Source organism: Microcebus murinus, chromosome 3 (assembly GCF_040939455.1).
Source record: "Microcebus murinus isolate Inina chromosome 3, M.murinus_Inina_mat1.0, whole genome shotgun sequence".
Taxonomy (NCBI): Eukaryota; Metazoa; Chordata; class Mammalia; order Primates; family Cheirogaleidae; genus Microcebus; species Microcebus murinus.
The window spans coordinates 47,930,361-47,954,480 of NC_134106.1; the positions used below are offsets into that span (position 1 = coordinate 47,930,361).

A 24,120-nucleotide genomic window follows, 5' to 3' on the forward strand; every position below is an offset into this window, starting at 1 on the left:
GATCAATGGAACAGAATAAAGAACTCAGAAATAAAACCATGTACCTACACCTAACTTATCTTTGAAAAAGCAGATAAAAACATTCTGGGGAGAGGATGTTCTATTCGATAAATGATGCTGGGAAAACTGGATACATGCAGAAGAATGAAATTGGATCCCTGTCTCTCTCACCATATAAATGAGCTTAAGATGGATTAAAGACTTTAATGTAAGACCTGAAACAATAAAAATCCCAGAAGAAAACTTAGGAAAAACTCTACTGGACATCAGTCCAGGCAAAGAATTTATGACTAAGACCCCAAAAGCCAATATAACAAAAACAAAAATAAATAAAAGGTACTTAATTAAACTAAAAAGTTTCTGCACAGCAGAAGAAATAATCAACACACTAAATAGATAACCTACAGAATGGGAAAATATTCACAAACTATACATCTAACAAAAAGTATTATAATATCCAGATTCTATGAGGAACTCAAATCAGCAAGAAAAAACAACATGAACATTTCATGTTGGGCAAAAAACATAAACATTTTTCAAAAGTGGGCAAAACACATGAACATTTTTCAAAAAAACATATATAAATGACCAACATATGAAAAAAATGTTCAACAAAACTAATCATCAGAGAAATGCAAATTAAAACCACAATGAGGCCGGGCACGGTGGCTCACGCCTGTAATCCTAGCTCTCTGAGAGGCCGAGGCGGGAGGATTGCTCAAGGTCAGGAGTTCGAAACCAGCCTGAGCAAGAGCGAGACCCCGTCTCTACTATAAATAGAAAGAAATTAATTGGCCAACTAATATATACACAAAAAATTAGCCGGGCATGGTGGCGAATGCCTGTAGTCCCAGCTACTTGGGAGGCTGAGGCAGGAGGATCGCTTGAGCCAGGAGTTTGAGGTTGCTGTGAGCTAGGCCGACGCCACGGCACTCACTCTAGCCTGGGCAACAAAGTGAGACTCTGTCTCAAAAAAAAAAAAAAAACCACAATGAGATACCACCTTATCCCTATCAGAATGGCCATTAAAAGTCAAAAAAACAATACATATTGGTGTGGTTGTGAAGAAAAGGGAATCATTTACACACTCCTGGTGGAAATGCAAATTAGTACAACCACTATGGAAAACAATATGGAAATTCCACAAAGAACTAAAAGTAGATGTACCATTGAATTCAGCAATCCCACTACTAGTTATCTAACCAAAGGAAAAGAAGTCTTATCAAAAATACATTTGTACTCGTATGTTCATTGCAGCACAATTCACAATTGCAAAGATATGGAATCAACCTAAGTGCTCATCAACTGAAGAGTGGATAAATAGACACACACACACAAAGGAATACTACCCAGCTATAAAAAAGAATGAAATAATGTCTTCCACAACAACCTGGATAGAAGTGGAGGCCATTATCCTAAGTAAAGTATCTCAGGAATGGAAAAACAAATACTACATGTTCTCACTTATTAAGTGGGAGCTAAACTATGGGTATACAAGTCACACAGTTATGACACTGGAGACTCAGAAGGGAGCAGGGTGGAAGGGGGGGGTAAAGAATTACCTATGGGTACAATGTACACTATTCGAGTGACAGGTACACTAAAAGCCCTGGCTTCACCAATACAATTCATCCATGAAACAAAAAAACTCCTAAATCTATTGAAATTAAAAAAACAATTTTTTCAAGAAATTTATAACCAATTTTGATAATCCTTATTAATAAGGGTTTATAAGTTAATAAATCAAAATTTAAACTTCAGAAATTGACTTTAAACTCTAAATTCTGATCCCAAACATTTTATAAGAGCGCTACCTCAAAGAGTTGTTATGAAGATTTAAAAAAAGACTCAAAAAAAAAAAAAGGTTGCAACTGAACTCTCAATATGTGGTAGTTGCTGCTAAGAATTAAAAAGTCTCAAAAAGGGCCGGGCGCTGTGGCTCACGCCTGTAATCCTAGCTCTTGGGAGGCCGAGGCGGGCGGATTGCTCAAGGTCAGGAGTTCAAAACCAGCCTGAGCAAGAGCGAGACCCCGTCTCTACTATAAATAGAAAGAAATTAATTGGCCAACTGATATATATATAAAAAATTAGCTGGGCATGGTGGCACATGCCTGTAGTCCCAGCTACCCGGGAGGCTGAGGCAGAAGGATCACTCGAGCCCAGGAGTTTGAGGTTGCTGTGAGCTAGGCTGACGCCACGACACTCACTCTAGCCTGGGCAACAAAGCGAGACTCTGTCTCAAAAAAAAAAAAAAAAAAAAGTCTCAAAAAGAACCACAAAGAAATATCAAACTGCTTTCAGTTGTTACTAGCAGTATTAGTACTGTAATTTTGATATAAATAAATATACAGGTAGCAAAAATGTAAGTAAAACATAATTAAAAGATCATAATACTGTAATAATGTTATTATCATTAAAAATCAGTATTTTCAGAATAAAAGAGATATAAACAAATAGGTAAAAACTCTATTTGTAACACCAAATGTGAATTGGAAATATCAATATGAACTCATAATTAATTGTACTCTTTCTAAAAAGCATTTTTTTTAGCTTTGCCCACTGCAAATGCCTAGAAGTAACAGCAACGAACAAACATTCGTTTCCAGATTGAGGCATCTGAATACCATTCCCAACAAAGAAACCATGGCTTTTTGGAGAAATGGCTGATTATAGTTCTGGAGAGGATGAGGAAATAAGCCTGTGGGTAACTCTGTCAGAAAGCAAAGAAGCTTGGGTTAAATTAAAAGAACTCAGGAGCCAACATGAAGGGGCTTACACTGACCAAAAATGGGACAATTTAAACATCAAAAAAGAAAATGACCGCAATGGATTAAATAAAGTTAATCAAAAATATAAAAACCCATGAGTTCATACTAATACTTAAAAAAAAAAAAAAGGAAATCTTTACTTCCCTGTAGCAGTTGCTAGGCACTAATTCATTATTTGATAAATTGATTTTTTTTTTAAAGGGAAAGGAAACAAGCACTTATCCTATCTCTGCAGTAAGAGTTATGCCTCAAATTAAGCAAATAACAGATGAGTGTAAATTCTTCTCTACAGAAGATTTTCAGCTAATAAATGCAGATGATGGAATTTTAAAAATCACCATTTGTAAACCCTAATGAAATAGTGCATGTAGGCAATGATTATCACTGGATGTTGAAATCACTAGGTGATTGGCTGATATGAAACTTTATATTAAGATGGGTCCAAATCTTTACTGAAAGAGAAACTATCAGACATCATATGTATCCTGATGCAATATAATAAGAAATAAGAGCACGAAATATTCTTATCGGAACAAATGAACCTAAATCTGCTGAGACCTCCAAATCTAACTGCCAGATTACAAAGAATGAATATCTAACAAACTAAATCCAGAATGTGGGAAACTTTATAGGACATATAATTGGGTTTACTCAACCACCATATGGAATAAAAAAAAAGGGGGGGGGTAAAGAGAAGAAACTGCAACAAACTAAGTGATCTTATAAGTCTTATATAAGACTTATGACACATATTAACTAGATATATTCCAAATTTTATTGGCATGCAGCCACACCTATTATTTGGATAGTAATACAAAGTATAGGAATTATCATTATCTTTGCTGGAATTATAATAGTATACTGAAAAACAGACAAAAAGCACTTAGCTGTTAGAGATTCAGAGTGACATATTTGTGGAGGGATGACTACAATGTCCAGGATTTCCTTTAAAACACTCTAGTCCCCTTCTCTAGAAAAGTATTATAGGAGAAGAAATATGACTGGCAAAATGTTGAAGTTAGGTCACAGGCCCATAAATATTCACCATAATCTTCCCTATCCTTTTGTTTATGTTGAAAACTTTGATAATACAAAGTTTTTTTAAGAAGATAACAAAATGTCTATAGGATAAACTAAATAATCAAGTATTTTACACAAAAAAAATGATTAACTGAATAAACTGTTATGTAACTGTATATATGAAATGAAGCCTGGCAATTTTTTCAGAAATCTGTGCCCATATGCAAAATTATTTATACATCATATTATATCTTTAAGTATGACTATCTAACTTCTCCTTAGATATTAAATTCTGACAGGCCAGAAGTATATTTTATTTCTTTACCACCTGCCCAACACTAGTGTCAAAGGTATTCAGTTTATGATAAAACCAAAGTGGTTCCTACGCACATTTCTGTCCCTCAAGCAGTTCAAGAAAAGTACCATCAATATTTATGCATACAGTAAAATAAAACACTAAAGGACTGGGAGTTGAGAAGATTTACATTCTAATAATGTTAATTTTTAAAGGAATTGCAGAAAAAAATCAAGACTTAGACTATGGTAACAGTGTTAGAAAAAAAAAAACTTACCAAAACCATCTTCAACTCCATCATAAAGCTCATTAAATCAGGAGAGTGCTGCATTCTCTAGATCAAAACATTTCCAATTAATCTCATTTGTACGATGAATATTATATCCATTGAAATTGAAACAAAATACAAGCTCAAGTAAATGTGAAAGAAAGATCAGCTATATTTACATCTGAAAAGTATAAGAAGTGAAGTACTGGTCATCAACCCAACTATTCCTATCAATTTCATTTGAAAGAGTAATTACAGCCATCAAATCAATTCTACTGAGATACATTGAACTGTATAAGAATTTCAGTTAAAACCTCACATTCCTCTATTCCTTCAGCACTGTTTACTGTCATATTTAGCAAATCTAATAGCAAGCTACATCACTACTTTTTTAAAAAGTGGTATGAAAGTAATGTGATCAGGAAGAGGAGCATAAAATATAAAAATTTAGGAAATCTAGTTCAAGCAATAAATTAACAATTACTAATTAACATTATGCTTTATTTTGATTTTTTCCTTTCCCTTAAATACTACATAATTGTTATTTTTGTCCTTGCACAACTAACATATATCAATTCAAAAGGAGACAATCATTCCTTAAAGTAAAACCTGTTATAATAAAATGGCAAAAAGGAAATAACCTCTGAAGTAGAATAAATATTTAAGAATGGTTCCATTTCCGTAAAATCCTTCATTCTTAAAATAACTATAGAAAAGATCAAGATGGTTGCCTATCCACATACACAGATAGTATGTGCCGCCTCCACAGAGAATAGTAAGCAGATTCTTATATTTTGAACAGATCAGCTAGAAGAGAACACTAGGATCACCAGAGAAACAACAGGAAGCATCAAAAATGAGTGAGCAGGGGGTTCAGGGCAACTTGCCCAGCCAGGGAACAGCTAACACCCAGGAGAAGTTCCTGGATGCAGTCAAACAGTAAGAGAGAAGCCCCCAGGGCTCCACTCTCCAAGAGGAGGGATCTTGGCTACAAGAGAATCCGCTGACCCATGCAGGTCTCAGGACTAACACAGGGAGCTGTTGGAGATTGCACAGAGATAGTGTTACAGAAAAGGAACTCAGGTGGAATCCCACAGACATCCAAGCCTAGAGCAACCTGAGCCAGGCACCATTCTGAAAGCCTACATACCAGGGAACCGCAGGCATCGATCAGAAGAATCAATATTATCTAAAGTAGTCTACAAATTCAATGTAATTCCTATGAAAATGCCAACATTGTTTTTCAGAGAATTAGAAAAAAGTCTAAAATTCACACAGAACCAAAAAAGCACAAACACCCTAAGCAAAAAGAACAAACTAAGAGGCATTACATCACTTGACTTCAAATTATACTAAAAACTAATAGTAATCAAAATAGCATGGTTCTGATATAAAAGCAGACACACAGACCAATGGAACAGAATAGAGAACCCAGAAATAAAGCCAAATACCTACAAACAACTCATCTTTGGCAAAGCAGACAAAAGTATACACCGGGAAAAAGACACCCTATTCAAGATAATGGTGCTGGGAAAATTGGATAGCCTCATGCAGAAAAATGAAACTGGATCCCTATCTCTCACATATACAAAAATCAAGTCAAGATGGCTTACAGACTTAAATGTAAGATCTGAAACTATAAAAATATTAGAAGAAAACCTAGGAAAAACTCTCCTTGACATTAGCCTAGGTAAAGAATTTATGACTAACACCTCAAAAGCAAATACAGCAAAACATTGTTTTAAATAAATGAGATTTACAAACTAAAAAGCTTCTGCACAGCAAAAGATATAATCAACAGAGTAAATGAACAACTTACAGAACTAAAGAAAATATTCACAAGCTATATATCTGACAAACTCCTAATATGCAGAAAGGCCTAATATCCAGAATCTATAAGGAATTCAATTAGCAAGAAGAAAACAAATAACCACATTAAAAAATGGGCAAAACACATGAACATTTTTCAAAAGAAAATATACAAATGGCCAACAAATATAGGGAAAAAATGCTCAATATCTCTAATCATTAGGGAAATGCAAATTAAAACCACAATGAGATACCACCTTACCCGTTAGAATGGCCATTAATAAAAAGTAAAAAAAAAAAAAAAAAAAAAAACACAATAGATCTTATTGCAGATGCACTGTTGATGGGAATGTAAACTAGTACAACCTCTATGGAAAACAGTATGGAAGTTCTTCAAAAAACTAAAAGTAGTCGTACCATTTAAGCCAGCAATCTTGCTACTGGGGACCTACCCAAAGGAAAAGAGTCATTTTATAAAAAAGACACCTGCACCTGTATGTTTATTGCAGCACAGTTCACAGTTGCAAAGATATGGAACCAAATTAAGTGTCCACCAACAGATGAGTGGATAAAGAAAATGGGATGTATATATACATATATTAACACACACACATACACACACCATGGAATACTACTCAGCTATCAAAAAGAATAAAATTATGCCTTTTGCCGTAACTTGGATGGAACTGGATGCCATTATTCTAACTCAGGAACAAAAAACCAAATACTGCATTTTCTCACTTACAAGTGGGCGCTAAGCAATGGGTATCCATGGCCATACAAAGTGACTTAATGGACACTGGAGACTCAGAAGGGAGAACCTGAAATAGTGGGTATAGGATTAAAAATTGCCTATTCAGTACAATGTACACTATTCAGGTGATGAGTATATTAAAAGTCTAGACTTTTCCACAGTGCAATTCAGCCACATAAAAAAAAAAAAAAAAAAACACTTGTACCTCCTAAATCTATTTAAATGTAAAAGGTTAAATTAAAAAAAAAAAAACTATAGAATAAAAGCAAGCAAAGAAAATTCTCAAGTTTTACATTGTTTTCTTAGATAGACCTCCACATCGTTTGTCTGTTCGAAATTAAAATACAGTATTTTTGCTTTTTATGATACACTGACCTGACACCACACAATGCTGAACAAAACCAATATGTGAATTTGTTTACTCTTTTTAGATGAGGAAAGTAAGACTCAAAGATATTTTAACAATGTATGAACCATATGATTCACATCTTAACATAGCTTTGAGTGGGCACATGTTTGTAGAACAAATCTTTAACTACATTACACCTTCTTCAATATGTTATTTTCCCCTTAGTTTATTACAGATGAATAATAAATTATATTAATGGTCTGAAAACTACAGCCCAGAGACTAAATCCAGTTCAATATCTGTTTTTGTAAATAAGTTTCATTGGCATGCAGCTATATCTACTCATTCACCTCTTATCTATGGTTGCTTGTTCATGACACTATAAAGAGAGTTGAGTAGTATAACAGAGACCTTAAAGTCCATTAAGCCTGAAAAATTGACTACCTGGTAATTTACAGAAAAAGTTTGCTGACCCCTGGCCCATATGTACTAAAATTAAAAATAATACAAGAAAAGAATAGTAATATTCGCCTGGACTTTGAGATAAAACACTCAAATTAATACTGGGTTCTACCTAACCAACTAGAGGACAGAGGGAGGTAACTAAGTAATTGGGACTTTTTCTAGGAACCCTCTTGGTGACTTGGGTAGAGAAAAACAGAGTTATGGATCTTACTATTATCCCTTTACTAACAACTTTTCTCCAGGCTATTTACATATGTCAACAGATCACTTCTTAAACTTTAATGTACAATATAAACAGTCATGGGGATGAGGAAGAAGGGGTAGAAAGAAAATAGAGAAATAATTTGAATAATCCCTTTAGAAACTTCTGTAATTATACTGCCAGGATGACAGCCTACATTCTATTATACAAATCAAATAATTTATCTCTTATTTTTCCTGCAACTTATTAATACTTTATGTGAGAGTGATTGTCACTGTCAGTTATCATAGATAATAACCTACCTTTATGATAGAAAAAATACAGGAAATTGGAAAAACACATAAATGAATAAAGCATCAAAAGAAATGCAATTCTACTAACATTTATTTTTCTACAAGAGGCATTTTATTTTTGCTTCAGTAAGTAAAAGTGATTTTCTTTTTAAGTTTTTCTAATCTTTAAAGCTGCGGTTCCCAACCCCTAGGCAGTGGTCCAGTACCATCCTGTGGCCTGGTACCAGTTCCATGGCTTGTCAGGAATTAGGTCTGCATCACTGCCTGAGCTCTACCTCCCTGACTTCCCCTCTCTCCACTCACCCCTCCACATCCATAGAAAAACTGTCTTGCATGAAACTTAAGAACTGGTCCACACAGCAGGAGGTGAGCTGCAGGCAAGTAAGTGAAGCTTCAACTGTGTTTATAGCTGTTCCCCATCCCTTACAGCACTGCCTAAGCTCCGCCTCTGCCCCCCGCCCCTGGAAAAAATTGTCTTCCATGAAACCAGTCCCTGGTGCCAAAAGGTTGGGGATTGCTGCTTTAAAGGAATGTTCAAGCAGACAAACCTTAACGTTAACTCAATTAATCCTGTCTATGTCTCACCTAAGCTACCTTTATGTCCTCTCATTATGCAAGTACACATGATCCTAAATGATTTCCACCACACCTTTTTTGTTGCTAATCTAAACTCCATTTTTCCCACAGATACCCTATAGCTCTAAATAGGTCTGGATTTTTTTTTCCTCTCACTGCTATTCAGTCTCAGCAGAAAAATCACTCAAGAAATGTTGGATAAAGTTGAATGCATTTGAAGAACCTAAAGTCTCAAAGATGGAAACCAGTTTCAACATAAATGCTGCCTAGAGATAAGCTGAGGACACTGAAGTAGAAAACACATTATATATATATAATGTATGGATCCTTAACATGCTTCATATATAGAGATAAAACCTAAAAAACTCAGTAACCATTAAACAAGTTTGTTACAACATTCTGCAAAGCAGGTCTTTAAAAGAAGAGTAAATTAGTAGTTTCTTACCCCCACTTCAGACATAATCCTTAAGGACTTACCTGTTGGACTATTTGATGGTATCCATTAAGTATTGTTCTCAGCTGCCAACTACATAGTAATCTAAAATTTTAATGGAACAAAACTGTTTGTTCATTGTTGTGAATTAAAAGGAAAAAACTTGTTTGTATGCTAATGTAAACATGCACATACACACAAAAGAATGCCATAAACATAATTCTGACAAGTTAATAAAATTGTTACCACTGATACTGTAGAAAGTCTTGTCTTCAAACTGTTGGTACTAATTTTATTTCAAAATATAAATAACTGCAATCAGTAAATGACAGGCAAACAGTGTGTCTTTTTTTTATCTTTAATATATCCAAAGCTAAGTTTTCCATTGAATTAGATTCTTCTCCAGATAGGTTAAATAAAACCAACAGTTTTGTTCATAATATATCAAACTTGTATTTGAAAAACTTATGTAGCAACATAATCTTCAAATTCCATTTTAATGTAACTAAAAGGATACATACTTTTAATCCTATAAGTAGCAATAAGTAAATGTTCATCTACCAGGTTGCTGGGTATATAACTCTTCTAAGGAACTACTTTTACTTACCTAGAAGTAGGAAGCCTCTCTTGAGTTTTCCCTGACAACAGCCTTTTCAAACCATCATGACTCTCTCCATTCTTTGTCTGTGAACCTCAATATCCATCCCATCTCCTCTCTTAGTGGCAAAGTAGTTCATTCAACTGTCCATTGGTAATCATTCCAAATGTGTTTTCCATTCCTTGCCACCAACTTGGTAACTTCAATTCATAAATTATCCCTTTACTGTATCCTTAATTTATATTCCTTAATTTATATATTTATAAGTTTTTTTCTCCTTAATGAATTAACTAGCTCAAGTATATATCATCTTTAAAAAAAAATCACAATTCTTCCCTTGAATGTACACCATTCTCTAGCCACTGCTTTTCTTCAAAGTAGTTCAGACTGTTTCCATTACTTTCTATCCACTCATCCATTTCAAAACCCAACACAATCTAGCTTCTATCACTGCACAAAACATACTCATATCTAACTTGATCTCTCTGCAACACTCACTACTATTAATCATTCCTCTCATAAGGTTCTCTTTATTTGATTTGAAGAGACAACGCTGTCCAAGTTTTCTTCTCACTTTTCTGGTTAATCCTCAGTCTCCTTGCAAGTTCCTCTTTAGTTATGAGTCCTTTGAATGTTGGTATGCCCTCAAGGTCCTGTCACTGGCCTTCTCTTTTCACTCCCCAGATAGAGGCACCAGAAAGTCTGTTCATACTCATGGTCCCAAATCCTATGACTACTACATATATCTCCACTCCAAGCCTCACACTCTAGGTCCACACCAGTACACCATTACCTAATAAATTGTTCCTTTTAATATTTCACACCCAAAATGCCTTAAAACAATTTCCCTTCCATTTCCTCCATCTGTAATCTCTTCTATAGCTTAGTGATCTGAAACAAGAAATTGGAAAGCATCCTCTACTCCCCTTTCCCTCTTACCTACATTCTCAATTCTACTCATTAATATCTGTGATTCATTTTTCTCCACTCTTCCCCAGAGATATTTAGAAGCAGAATTGAGATTTGGGGCAGTACCTAAACTTTCAGTTTCATATCCTGAATAGTTGTCTCTACCAACGCTCCATGTTGGTACCTAACTTTATAACAGGACTGAACTGTGAGTGGCTCTTCCAATAGAATGAATATACACTACATAATATTAGTCAAAAATTGGGGGGAAAAAACCCTTCTAATCCTTTTCTATTTTCCCTTTACACTCCCATTCAGTATTTGTTAGTGAAGTGTACATAATTGCTGTTTACTGCTTTAAATGAAAAAAAAAATTAGAGTATGAAATGTGTTAGCTTTGAAAAGCATTTCAGTATCAGGGAAGGCTATTTACAAATGCCATATTGGTTTGGAAAAATCAGAAATGTTTCCTTCTAGTTGACTAATAAGCATTTTAGGTAAAACTCTAGTCACTAGAATCAATTTATACTAGATTTACTACCTGTCCCACCAAGATGCATGTATATAACTAAACACCACGATCACCTTGCATTCTTCAGTTGTAAATCTTCAGGCAACAATATTCTAAGGTGGAAGTCTCTTCCCTGTGGAAAACAGTGAAAAGGTTCACTCAAATTTTCATTATTCACTTAATGCTAAGAAAAGTTAAACACTGAATCACATAGAAAAGGCCATGTTTTCCTTTATTTTCTAAAAGGTATCAAATCTATCAAAATCTTTACACTTGTTAAAATCAAGCAACAGAATATTACATTTGAGGGGAAACAACTCAAAAATGTCAGAAACTTTTTAATTATTAGGAAATCAAAACACTAAGATAGTACTTCGTTATTAACAGGAAAGTCACTCACAAGAAATGTCACAAAATTGCTAATATAGACATATAGAAGAAATTTAAATGTCATTTCTTAGAAAATAAATTTATGAAAAAGGAAATTCCTTCAACTGCTTTAATTATGGAAGAAAAAATCACAATATGAAATAAGGATATATAACATTACAAACTTCATGTTTTCAACTTACTTTGTAAATTTTAATAAAGTGAAAATATATTTAGTTACACAATCTAAATATACAAACATAAGAGAAATACTTTCATAAATCAGAGTATATTTTATTCTCCCAAACTAGTGAACCTTTAATAAATAAAATCAGTAACATATTAAGCTAGTAATACAATTGAATATACAGAATTTTATTCCAGAGCTTTTCTAAGGACAGGAAAGACTTCTCTGAGAAATATATTCAATTTTACTTTCTTAGGAAACTGAATGGGTAAGCAGTTTAAACTTTGTAACTTAAATAGGAAAACACACATGAAATTTGAGTAAAAATAAGCAGAAAAAGACAAACAGAAATGTAATCTTTTACTCCAACAGAATAAAATGAAAAAGAGTAATAAAATTCTTAAAAAACAATTACCATGTGGAATTTTAGCACAGTCTCCCTCAAAGCAGTTTCAAAAACAGAGGAACACAATTAAATGTACCCCATAACCTTTACTTTCATGGTAATATTACAGTTCTGACTTTCATTACATTTAAATGTCCTTTAAAAAAATGAAACAAAATGTACTACTGACCTTTTCAAAAGGTCAAGTAACAATAATTCACTATTTCATTAAAGCACTGAAAAGTATTATGTAGTAACTTTAACCTAACTTCATAGACGTCCCACACATAGGTGTAAGAACAATCTGGAATTCACAATTTACATGAAAAATAGTAAAACTATTCTACTATAGAAATTTGTGCTGTTATTTGAAAGAATGAAATTCTAAAGTCCCTTATTTGCAAAACCCAGCCATTTTAAAAGGTCAAATACCATGTCACATGCCACAGTACTTTTCTGATTCAAGAAAATGTCCAAAATTACATTTGTAGCTAAAACATCTAAAAAATATTAATTGTTCTCCAAAAGCAGATTTTCCAGGCTTCTAAGAAACAGAAGTACTAACAGTTGCCTTAACCTCAACCTCCCTACACATACTACCCCCCAAAAAATATAGATTAATATTAAGAACAACAACAAAAAATCCACTAAAATCCCATGTTTTCAGCCAGAAGACAGGGCACACTACAGACTTCAAATTCTCTATAAGAAGTAAAACATAAACCACTTTCCAGTAGAGCCCACGCTGGGACTCCGATAGCAAGTCCTTTTAGAGTGCTGGGGGGTTAGAAAAAAATGTATGGAAGAGAAAATGGGAGGATTGGACTAAGTGTAAAAATAATATTAATAATAAAAAGTGGTAGATAGGACACTGACTACAAGGAAGAGACTTAATGTAAACACATAAGTCAAGGAACCAGTCTTGGAAATGCTGGGGTGCTTTAGGGGTAGAAGATGGTAAAAACGTAGGTAAAGACACATTCTGGAAATTGGATATTAGGAGGGAAAAAAAAAGAGTATGAAACTTAGGCTGTTACATAAGAAACTAAAAATACAATTCCTCCCTCCAGAACTCCCCCGAAATTCATCCATTAAATAATCTGCACTTTGCTTTACCAACAGAAGAGGGTATTCTTGAACTAGGAATTTTATAAACTATTACAAACAGTATTCACAAATACAAATGTATTGTCTTTATCAATGTGAACCTACTATGAGACACAGAAAATGAGAATAAAAACATTTCAGGTCATAATAGCCCCTGTCTGAACAAAACCCAGAAACCATAAACAAATTATAATACTGAATTAAATATTATTAAGTGATAATTTGTACCCAGATTCAGAAATTCAAAAAGACCAAATATTGTTAAAAAAAAAAAAAAAAGACAGAGAGAGAGAGAAGGGGAAAAAAAAGAAAAAATTAATGAGCTGAGTAAACTCAAGGTAGGAAAATGGAGAAACAGACAAAATTATATTAAAATGGAAAAATAAATTTAAAAAGGAACCCCAGGAAGAAGAGAATTAAAGAAAAAGCCATAAGGGGCAAAGAAAAAGCAAGAAAATTACCAAATGAGGAAAAGAAACAATTAAAGATCATCAATGAAAAGTAGTTAAAGTAGAAAAGAGGTGCCAAAAAAAAGTCTGATATACATATAATTGGAAACCTTGAAAAAGCAAAAGTAGAAATGAAAATTTAAAATTACATCCAAGAGTATTTTCTGGAAATCTACATCCCAACAACATCCCAACAGTGGACAACTGGCCACATGAGAAAAGTGACTCATAATGACCCACTCTGAGCCTCAGACTTTAAAAATAAGAAAAAAGTCCAAAGTCTCAGAAAAAAGATCTGGGTTATATGGGAAACAGAATAAGACTGGAATCAGACTTCTCAAAGCAAGATAAAAAATAAAGCAAGAATGGAATATTTTAGATATTTTAAGAAACTGAAGAGAACTGTTTATATCCACAATGGAGCAACAGGATAGGATTTTCCCCCCTCTTAATTTAAAAATGGACAAAATGTGTGAAATAATGATTTTCAGACATTTAACAATAGGCAGCATAGGACAGTGGTCTTTGAAAGAAGAAAAACAAATATGGAAATCTCTTTAATGGTCGAGCTCTATAGGTCATTAAATATGAAATGTCCAATTTCTAATCAAAAGTATAGTTTATATCTCAAACAAGAAGCAGTACAATTAATCAAAATATTCGCCTAAGCTTTGAGCAGTGTTGTTTGTGCAACATATGGTCAAGTGTTATCTTGCAAGAGGACTGGCCCTTTTCTATGGACCAATCTCAGCTGCTTAATTACAAGCATCCTTATCATTTCGTCCAAATGGTTGCAGAACACATTTGCTGTAACTGATAGACCAGGTTTCATGGAGCTGTAGTAGATATTAATAATACCAGTGCTGGACTACCAGACACCATTAGCTTTTCTTTATTATTAATTTTATAATTATTAATATATAATCTTGTTCTCTCCACCTGGAATACCTCATCCCTGGGACACCTTTTCCCCATGCCTAATTCTCTGCCTAGGAACTTCTATTTGTTCTTTAATAACCACTTCGGTATGGCACTTACCGGCCAAGAAACCTTGCCCACAGCCGGCACTCACAATACGCACGACAGTTTGTGCTGTGCATTGACTACGAATCCATTTTGCTCTTGTGTGATGAGGAAAGCTTTAGAGCACCGAAAGCTTGTTTTACTTTACAGGCAGCTTTACTTGTAATGTAAATCAGAATAAGTAACATATACATATATGTTTTCATTACATTATTTTTAAATGTTCACAATTTTATTTTGATAAATGAAAAATTAGAAAATTCATATCACAGCTGTCGGCTAAAGTTGCTGTGCGCGTTCATCTGTGGCTATCAACTATAGTCAACACTGGTACCAAAGTGGTTAATAACCTAATACTATCTGGAGAATTTTCAGGCTACAAGGTAGGGGTGGAGAAACGAAGAGATCCTGACAGTGTTGCTGATTTGAGAAGTGAGAGGTGAGTTAGGGGAGACCAAGGCATATCAAATTCACAAGGTACCAAATACAAGCAAGATTCACAGAGAGGAGAGAAATACACATGTAGGAGACTCCAGAGAACGTCAGAGGATTCCTTGCAAGGAGTTCAGCCTAGTACTGCTTGTCACACTGATTTGAGAAAACCACCCAACACTGGAGAACCATAGTAATGGAGTCTGCAAATCAATCTTGAAGCTCACACAAGGCTGGATATAGTCATGTTCCAATCAGTCAAAATGAAAGCCTTGTAATATAAGAGCCATTAAATAGAGAACTCAGAAGGAAAGGTATTGCCTCATTTGTAGAGCCAAATTAGCCTAAAGCCTTGCTCTGGTTCTGCCTAACAAAGCTTAAAAGCAAATCCTGAAAAGATCAAACTTTCCAAGTAATTTAACTGCAGCTCACAACAAATCTCAAAAATATTTAGAGAATAAAAATATAACAGGTAGATAAATTCATATGTCTAGTATCCAATTAAAATATACTAAGCTTCTTTCCTGCAAAGAAGCAAGAATATACCAATAATAATGAGAAAAATCAAGAGAAACAAACACAAAAATGGCACAAATTACAGACCTGCTTAAAAGAATTAAAAGTTACATTTTACATGTTTAAAAAGCTAAAGGACTTTGGGAGGCCGAGGCGGGCGCATTGCTCAAGGTCAGGAGTTCGAAACCAGGCTGAGCAAGACCCCGTCTCTACCAAAAATAGAAATAAATTAATTGACCAACTAAAATATATATACAAAAAATTAGCTGGGCATGGTGGCGCATGCCTGTAGTCCCAGCTACTCGGGAGGCTGAGGCAGTAGGATCGCTGAGCCCCAGAGATTGAGCTTGCTGTGAGCCAGGCTGATGCCATGGCACTCTAGCCCAGGCAACAGAGTAAGACTCTGTCTCAAAAAAAAAAGCTAAAGGAAAGCATAAGCACACTAAATATAAACAGGGAATATATAAAGACTTAAATCTTTCTTAAATCAAAGAAGTGAAAAATACTCTCAGATGAAAACTATTCTACCCTAGATGGTATTAATAGTAGATTAGACCTTACAAAAGGATATACTAGTGTACCTGAAGACACAGCAAAAGAATATATCCAAAATTAAACAGAAAGAGACTGAGGGGAAAAAGGAACAGACCATTAGTGAGTTGTGGGAGCATAAAGCGGCCTAATATGCATGTATCTGTAATCTCAACAGAAAGAGAGAGGAAGGAATAAAAAAAATATTTTGAAAAAAATCATGGCTGACGTTTTTTCCAAATTAAGTGAAAATGTATATTCACAGATCCAAGAAGCTCCACAAACTGTATAGAAGAAAAACATGAAGAAAACTACACCAAGGTATAACACAATCAAATTGACTAAAACCAGTGACAAAAAGAAAAATCTCAAAAGCAGCCAGAGAAAAACAATATACTACTTACACAGGAATAAAGATAAAAAAGAGTAGAGATCTCTCATAGAAAACAGTGCAAGACAGTAAAGCAACATCTTTACAATACCAAAACACAAAACTGTCACCCCTACATTCTATATCCAGTGAAACTGCCTATTTCTGACAATTTCAAATAAATACTTTTTCAGACATAAAACTCCTGAAAGAATTCATCAGTAGCAGACATGCACTAAAAAATGTTAAAGGAAGACCCTCAGGAAGAAAGTAAATGAAACAAGATGGAAATGTGAATATACAAGTAAATATAAAAGATCTTTTCTCTAATTTTTAAAAATATTTTTAAAGGACAATTGATGGGACAAAGCTGGAACAATCTGAGCAACAAAGTAATACTGGACTATATCCCAAAGTATAAAATAAATGACCATAAGATCACACTGATATATATAAATGACTGAATTAATGGAGGAGGATAAACAAATCTCCCATGCAGCAGAATTCCAGATAAATTATATAGATACTTCACCTTAACAGACAGAGAGTATAAATCCCCACTCTTTAAGTAAGGGCTGCTCATAGTGACTTCCTTCCAAGGAGTATGGAAAGAGGAGGAAAAAAGAATAACTTTTACAGTGGAGAAGCCTGATAAAAACTACTTTAGCCAAGTGTTCAAAGTTAAGATCAACATCCATAAGTGATATTGACAGACTGTACCCTTGACACAATATAATGAAACAAATGGCACTTTAACTCTGTGATCTTCCTCTCAAAAACCCATAACCTCAGTCTTATCATGAGAAAAACATTGGACAAATTCTAATACAGGAATGTCCTACAATATACATAGTATTCCTCAATAAAGTGGATCATTTCAAAAACAAGAAAAGTGTGAGAAACTGTCACAGTCAAGAGAAGCCTGAGGTGATATGACAACTAAATGTAATGTGATATCTTGGATGGGACCCTAGAAAAGTAAAATAAGGCATTAGGTAAACCTAAGGAAATCTTACTAAACTATGGACTTTAGTTAATAATGTACCAATATTGGTTCATTAATTGTAATAAATGTACCATACTAACATTAAGATATTAATAATAGGGGAAACTATGTTATGGAGGAAGATGATGGCATATGGGAACTCACCAGTTACTCAATTTTTCTGTAAATCTAAAATTGTTATTAAAAAATAAAGTGTATTAATAAAAAAAAGGTAACTGTTTAAATCAAAGTTAATAACTATATTGGGGGATTATAAGATGAATAGAAATAAAGTATATGACAATAGCACAAAGGCCAGGAGATGAGAAATGGAAGTACACTGTCATACAATTCTTAAAAGGGAAGTGGTGCACCTGAAAGCAGATTGTGATAAGTTAAAGATGCATACTGTAAACCCTAAAGCAAATACTAAAATATTTTTAAAGAGAAGAGACAAAATTATATAGCTGATAAACCAATAGTGCATATAAAATAGAATTTTAATATTACTTTAAAATAGACCATGATAGGTTTAACATGAATACTACAAACCCGTAAGCAACTACTTACTTTAAAAACAAAAACAAAACAAACACAGCTAATAAGCTGACACAGGAGATAAAACAGAATTACAAAAAAGAACTCAACTAATGTAAAATACAGAAAAATAAGAGAAATAAAAAAGAACATATAGGAGAAATAGAAAAACAGTAAGATAGATTTAAACTCAACCATATCAATAATCACATTAAATGTAAATGATCTAAGCACTCCCAAGTAAAAAGGTTTGTCAGATTGCATAAAAAAGCAAAGTCCAGAAGAAACTCCTTTTAAATATACAAATACAAATAAGCTTAAAATAAAGACTAAAAAAATATACACTATGGTAACCCCAATCAAAAGAAAGCTAGAGCCAGGTGTGGTGGCTCACGTCCGTAATCCTAGTACTCTGGGAGGCCAAGTTGGAAGGATTGTTTGAGGTTAGGAGTTCCAGACTAGTCTGAGCAAGGGTGAGACCTCATCTCTACTAAAAATGGAAAAAATTAGCTGGGCATAGTGCCGGTGCCTATAGTCCCAGCTACTCCATAGGCTGAGGCAGGAAGATCACTTGAACTCAATGAGGTTTCAGTGAGCTGTGATTACACCACTGCACTCCAGCCTTGGTGACAGAACAAAACCCTGTCTTAAAAAAAAAAAAGAAGGAAGGCCGGGCGCTGTGGCTCACGCCTGTAATCCTAGCTCTTGGGAGGCCGAGGCGGGCGGATTGCTCAAGGTCAGGAGTTCGAAACCAGCCTGAGCAAGAGTGAGACCCCGTCTCTACTATAAATAGAAAGAAATTAATTGGCCAACTGATATATATATAAAAAATTAGCCGGGCATGGTGGTGCATGCCTGTAGTCCCAGCTACCCGGGAGGCTGAGGCAGTAGGATCACTCGAGCCCAGGAGTTTGAGGTTGCTGTGAGCTAGGCTGACGCCACGGCACTCACTCTAGCCTGGGCAACAAAGCGAGACTCTGTCTCAAAAAAAAAAAAAAAAAAAAAAAAAGAAGGAAAGTTTTATATCAATGCCCTAATCTTCCATCTGAAGAAACTAGAAAAATTAAGATAAAAAAATCAATGAAATAGAAACAGAAAAACAATAGAGAAAAATCAATGAAACCAAAAGCCAGTTCTTTGAAGAGGTCAATAAAATTTATAAACCTCTATCCAGATCCGTCAGGGAATAAAAGAGAGAAGATACAAATTACCCACTGAAGATTGGGGATGGGAATTCTTTTTAACATATATCCATAAATTATTTGATAACTTCTGCTTTTAGGAGTTGGTGCCTAATCTCCCTCCTTTTGAATATGGACTAGCCTTAGAAACTTGCTTCTAACAAACAGAATAAAGCAAAAGCAAATATGTGTAACTTCAGAAGCTAAGGGATAAAAGGCAATGTACAGCTTTCTGCTTGATCTCTCTGATGTAGCACACACTCAGGGGAAACTAGCTGCCATACTGTGATGACAGTCAAACAACACTATGAAGGGCCATGTGGTAAGAAACTGTGGTGTCCTTTTAAGAGAGCAGTAGCAAACTGAGGCCTCTGGCCAATAGCTGTGTGCATGAGCAATCTTGGAAGCAAATCCTCCAACTTCCAGTCAAGCCTTTAGATAACCAAAGTCTTGGCAAACATCTTGATGGCCAGATCATGAGAGACTATTGATTAAGAACCACCATCTAGATCAGCATAGTGGCTCACACTTGTAATTCCAGCACTTTGGGAGGCTGAGGGGGTTGGATCACTTGAGGCCAGGAGTTCAAGACCAGCCTGGGCAACATACTGAGACCTCATCTCTACAAAAATTTAAAAAAAAATTAGTCAAGCCCAGACAGTGGCATGCACCTCTAGTCCCTACAGTGAGAGACTCTATCTCTGAAAAAAACCAAAACTACCACCTAAGTTTCTCCCAAATTGCTGATTCACAGAAAGAGTAAAACCATAAATGTTTGTTGCTTTAGGCCACAAAGGTTTGGAGTAATTAGTTATGCAGCAAAAAAGAATCAATATAGGGAGCATCATTATAGATACTAAAAACACTAAAAGGACAATGAAGGAATATTATAAATAACTTTTAGCCGATAAATTAAAAACCTAGACGAAATGAACAAATCCCTTGAAGGACACAATGAACAAATCCCTTGAAGGACAAAAACTACCAAAGCTCACTCAAAAGGAAAGAGATAAGGCCGGGCGCGGTGGCTCACGCCTGTAATCCTAGCTCTTGGGAGGCCGAGGCGGGCGGATTGCTCAAGGTCAGGAGTTCAAAACCAGCCTGAGCAAGAGCGAGACCCCGTCTCTACTATAAATACAAAGAAATTAATTGGCCAACTGATATATATATAAAAAATTAGCCGGGCATGGTGGCGCATGCCTGTAATCCCAGCTACTCGGGAGGCTGAGGCAGAAGGATCACTCAAGCCCAGGAGTTTGAGGTTGCTGTGAGCTAGGCTGACGCCACGGCACTCACTCTAGCCTGGACAACAAAGTGAGACTCTGTCTCAAAAAAAAAAAAAAAAAAAAAGGAAAGAGATAACCTGATAATAGAAAACAGAGAATATACCTTCTTTTTAGTCACACATGGATCATTCTCAAAAAAAAAAATTACATATTAGGTCACAGGAAAAAAGTATCAATAAGTTTCATAGAATAGATTTTTTACAAACAACCCTGTCTAATCATCATATAATAAAACTAGAAATAACAAAATTAAAAATCAAAAAGGATCTTCCATAAGAAAATTTTTAAAACCTTCTATTAAACAACTCCTAGGTACAGAGGAGTTAGCTATAAATTGAAATTACAAAACTTTTAAGAAATGATGATAAAACACTATATGTCAGCATCTATAGGATACTTTTAAATCAGTAATGAGAGAAAAATGCAAAGCCCTAAAAAACTTAAGTACATAAAAATGTGCTCTCACTGGCCAAATCTGGGACAATTTGAGCATCAGAATAAAGTAATTGTTATAGTCAATGAAGTAATTTTTAAAAATCCATAAGTCCATTCTGATATAAATAAGAAGGGAAAGATACTCCTTTATAATAAATTGCTAATGCATAAATATAGAAGTAAATAATAGAGTCAGAACATCATTATTTGGCAACCATCACAGTAATAACTGACTCAAGCAAAAGTCAGTGAATGGATGCTAAAACTGGGGGTGTGGGGAGGAAGGTGAAAGTTTCATACCTCAGAGGACATCCCCCAAATCTAGCAGATGACACCTTAACCAGGTAATCAAAGGTAACATCATCAATAATAGAACCATCTAACCTTATGTGCCTGAGAAGGACACAACATTCTTTCTTCAGTATACCTGCCAAAAATGCATAATCTGAATTTGGTGATGAGGAAATATCAGGCAAACCCAAACTAAGGTACATTTTACCTAATAAAAACCTGAACTCTTAAAAAAAAAAGGTCAAGTTCATGAAAAACAAAGAAACTGAAGAACAATTCCAGGTTAAAGAGACATGACAGCTAATTGTACCCTGGGATCTTATGTACACGGAGGGGTGTGGGGGTATAAAATATGTAATTGTACCATAAACAAAATTTGAATATGGACCCCAAATTAGATAATGGTATTATATCATGATTAGATGTTCTGATTTTGAAAACTGTACTGTGGTTATGTATGAGTGTGTCCTTGTTTGTATGAAATATATCCTGAAGTATTTAGGGATAAAAAGGCACTACATTTATGATTTAATCTAAAATGTGTATATGCGCCCATACCCATACACATACTCAGAATGTTATTATCAAAGGGGGAAAATGTAAACTGGTAAATCTAGGTAAAGGGTATACTAGAATTCTTGGTACTATATACATCGTGGCTACTTTTCTGTAAATTTGAAACATATACAAAACCTTTTAGACAATTAAAGTGTTTAAGATTTATGTCAGCTGCTTAAGGCAGGTACAAATTAGAATTGTTACTACAGCAACAGTTACAAAAAAAATTTCACCTAATCTCAATTCTGATGGCTGCACATTTTCTCTAAAAGGCTTTAGTAGATATAGACATATATGATACAAAGTATTTTCCTTAAATGCCTAAAATTAGCTATAACAAGGTTCCTAGGGGGAAAAAGTAACTTAAGTAATACTTCCTCAACTTTTCTAAGGGTTGTCTGACAGTGAATCATGTTTTTAAGTAAGTAATTCAAGACAAAAGTTTACAATTGGAGAAGGGTGGATTAATTTTTTTCTATATGTAATAATGAATTTTAACCACTACTTTCTGTAATGATCACATGTTTGAGGACACACGAAGAAGCCCAAGTGCACTGTGTATAAAGCACAGAACGTTCTGATTAATTCTACACCATCTAATACACTTAGGGACAGGCAAAAAATTCATTTAGAAAATGGATTTGATAATGCACTATTTTTCAGAGATTATTAAATGTCTTGAGACTTCAAAACATGTGGTAATTCCTAGGATATGGCCCTTCTCCTCAAAGAGCCTGTGTGCTGGTAGGGGAGGAGGCATGGGGTTGAGTGTAACTGTCAGAAAGGAAAAGTCTATACTCAAAATTCTAACCTATCTTGGTGCAATGGAGAGGAAAAAAAATCCAGGACTGGAATCATCCTGAGTTTAAGGGATTCTGAAGCAATCATGGACAAGTTACTTGACCTCTCCAGTTTCCCACACCTTAACTCCCTCAATTATAAAGTGGGAATGATGATTTTTTAAAACTTCTGCCTTAAGGGTTGAGAATTAAGTGAGATATTGTACCTGGAAAGCACCTTGTAAACTTCAAAACCCCATACGTGTTAGTATGTGCAATAAACTCCTTAAGAGAGGCTACTGGAATCAGCAAAGACAATTAATTGCGTCGTTGTCAAGATTTCTTACAGAATAATATCGCAACTGGAGTTGCCCGGGTACAAGTGACTTGGGCACAGGGCCAAAATAAAGTTTTCCTCCAAAATGTCCTTTCTACTGGAAACACGAATCTAATTAGTCCAGATTTTCAGGTGAACTGCCAACATTTTGTGGGGATGAAGAGTGCTAAAATCGAGGTAGGGAAAAATTTACAAAAAAAAAAAAAAAAAGCACAGTCAATTGTGGGACATAACACTGAAGTGAGAAAAGAGCAAAACTCCGGTAGGGAAAGGGACGCGAGGAGGCGTGGCCCCGGCCCTGCCCACCTCCGCGCCCCGAAGCCGCGCGGCCACCCGGGCCCGGGCGCAAAGGGCGACGGCAAGGCACCGGCTTCCAGCGACAGCAGCGGTTCTCAAACCTCCAGTCTCCCAGGAGAGACCCGCGCCACCCCTCTCAACCGCCACGAGTCGGCCCCTAACCTCGCCAGTCACAGACTTCCACGGGCAGAGCTGCGCCACGAGAGGGAGGCTCTCTTAGAGAGCAGCAACCGGGCGGGTACCTGAGCCGAAACGAATCCCTCATACACGGTTTTCTCCCGGTTCTGAGGCAGAAGCAGCGGGCACTGGCGCAACAGGCTGGCTTCCGTCCCCGCCATGGCTCAAACTCCGGAGAGCCGCGGAGAAGCGCCCGGCGGGCCTTGCACATGCGCAGTCCGCTTGCGCTCCGCCGTCCAAGAGCGGAAACCCGCGCCTTGGCGGGAAGAGCCCTAGCGTGGACTGCACGGGCGGAAATGGAGGTCTAGGGCAGGCGTGGCCCATTGACTCTCTGCAGGAGGCAGCATTGGCCCCAGCTGGAGGCAGGAGCGGAGATTGCTCTCATCCACAGGACTCACAGACCAAGATCATTCTAGCCTTGATTGTATTGAAAGACTACTACAACTTTGGGGGTGCATTTCCTCCAGCATAAAACGGTTTTTACAGTCTGTTACAGCACTTCTGCTGCCTTAAACCTGTCTCCCCACTTTCCCTTCTTTGATGTTGACCTTTCTCCCTTAGTATACAGAATAATGCTAATATGACATTGTAATATGATGTATTACAATACATTCAGTATGTCTATACAATATAGTACA

At 35.5% G+C, this 24,120-nt stretch overlaps 1 protein-coding gene across 4 annotated transcripts in view; it reads right to left on the minus strand.

The window, feature by feature from the left end:
* Positions 1-23,710, minus strand: part of FANCL (FA complementation group L) — a 72,314-nt gene extending 48,604 nt beyond the window's left edge. For 2 of the 4 annotated variants that reach the window (XM_012748688.3, XM_076000794.1), the window contains exons 1-4: positions 23,548-23,710; positions 11,325-11,383; positions 9,277-9,337; positions 4,361-4,417 (exon numbers count right to left, since the gene is read on the minus strand). In XM_012748688.3, the coding sequence (XP_012604142.1) occupies positions 4,361-4,417; positions 9,277-9,337; positions 11,325-11,383; positions 23,548-23,643 (273 nt within the window). In that variant the 5' untranslated portion in view covers positions 23,644-23,710. Of the gene's footprint in view, positions 1-4,360; positions 4,418-9,276; positions 9,338-11,324; positions 11,384-23,547 lie in introns of those variants that run through there. The other 2 variants (XM_076000795.1, XM_076000796.1) reach the window with 2 other exon arrangements.
* Between the last annotated feature and the right edge of the window lie 410 nt (positions 23,711-24,120).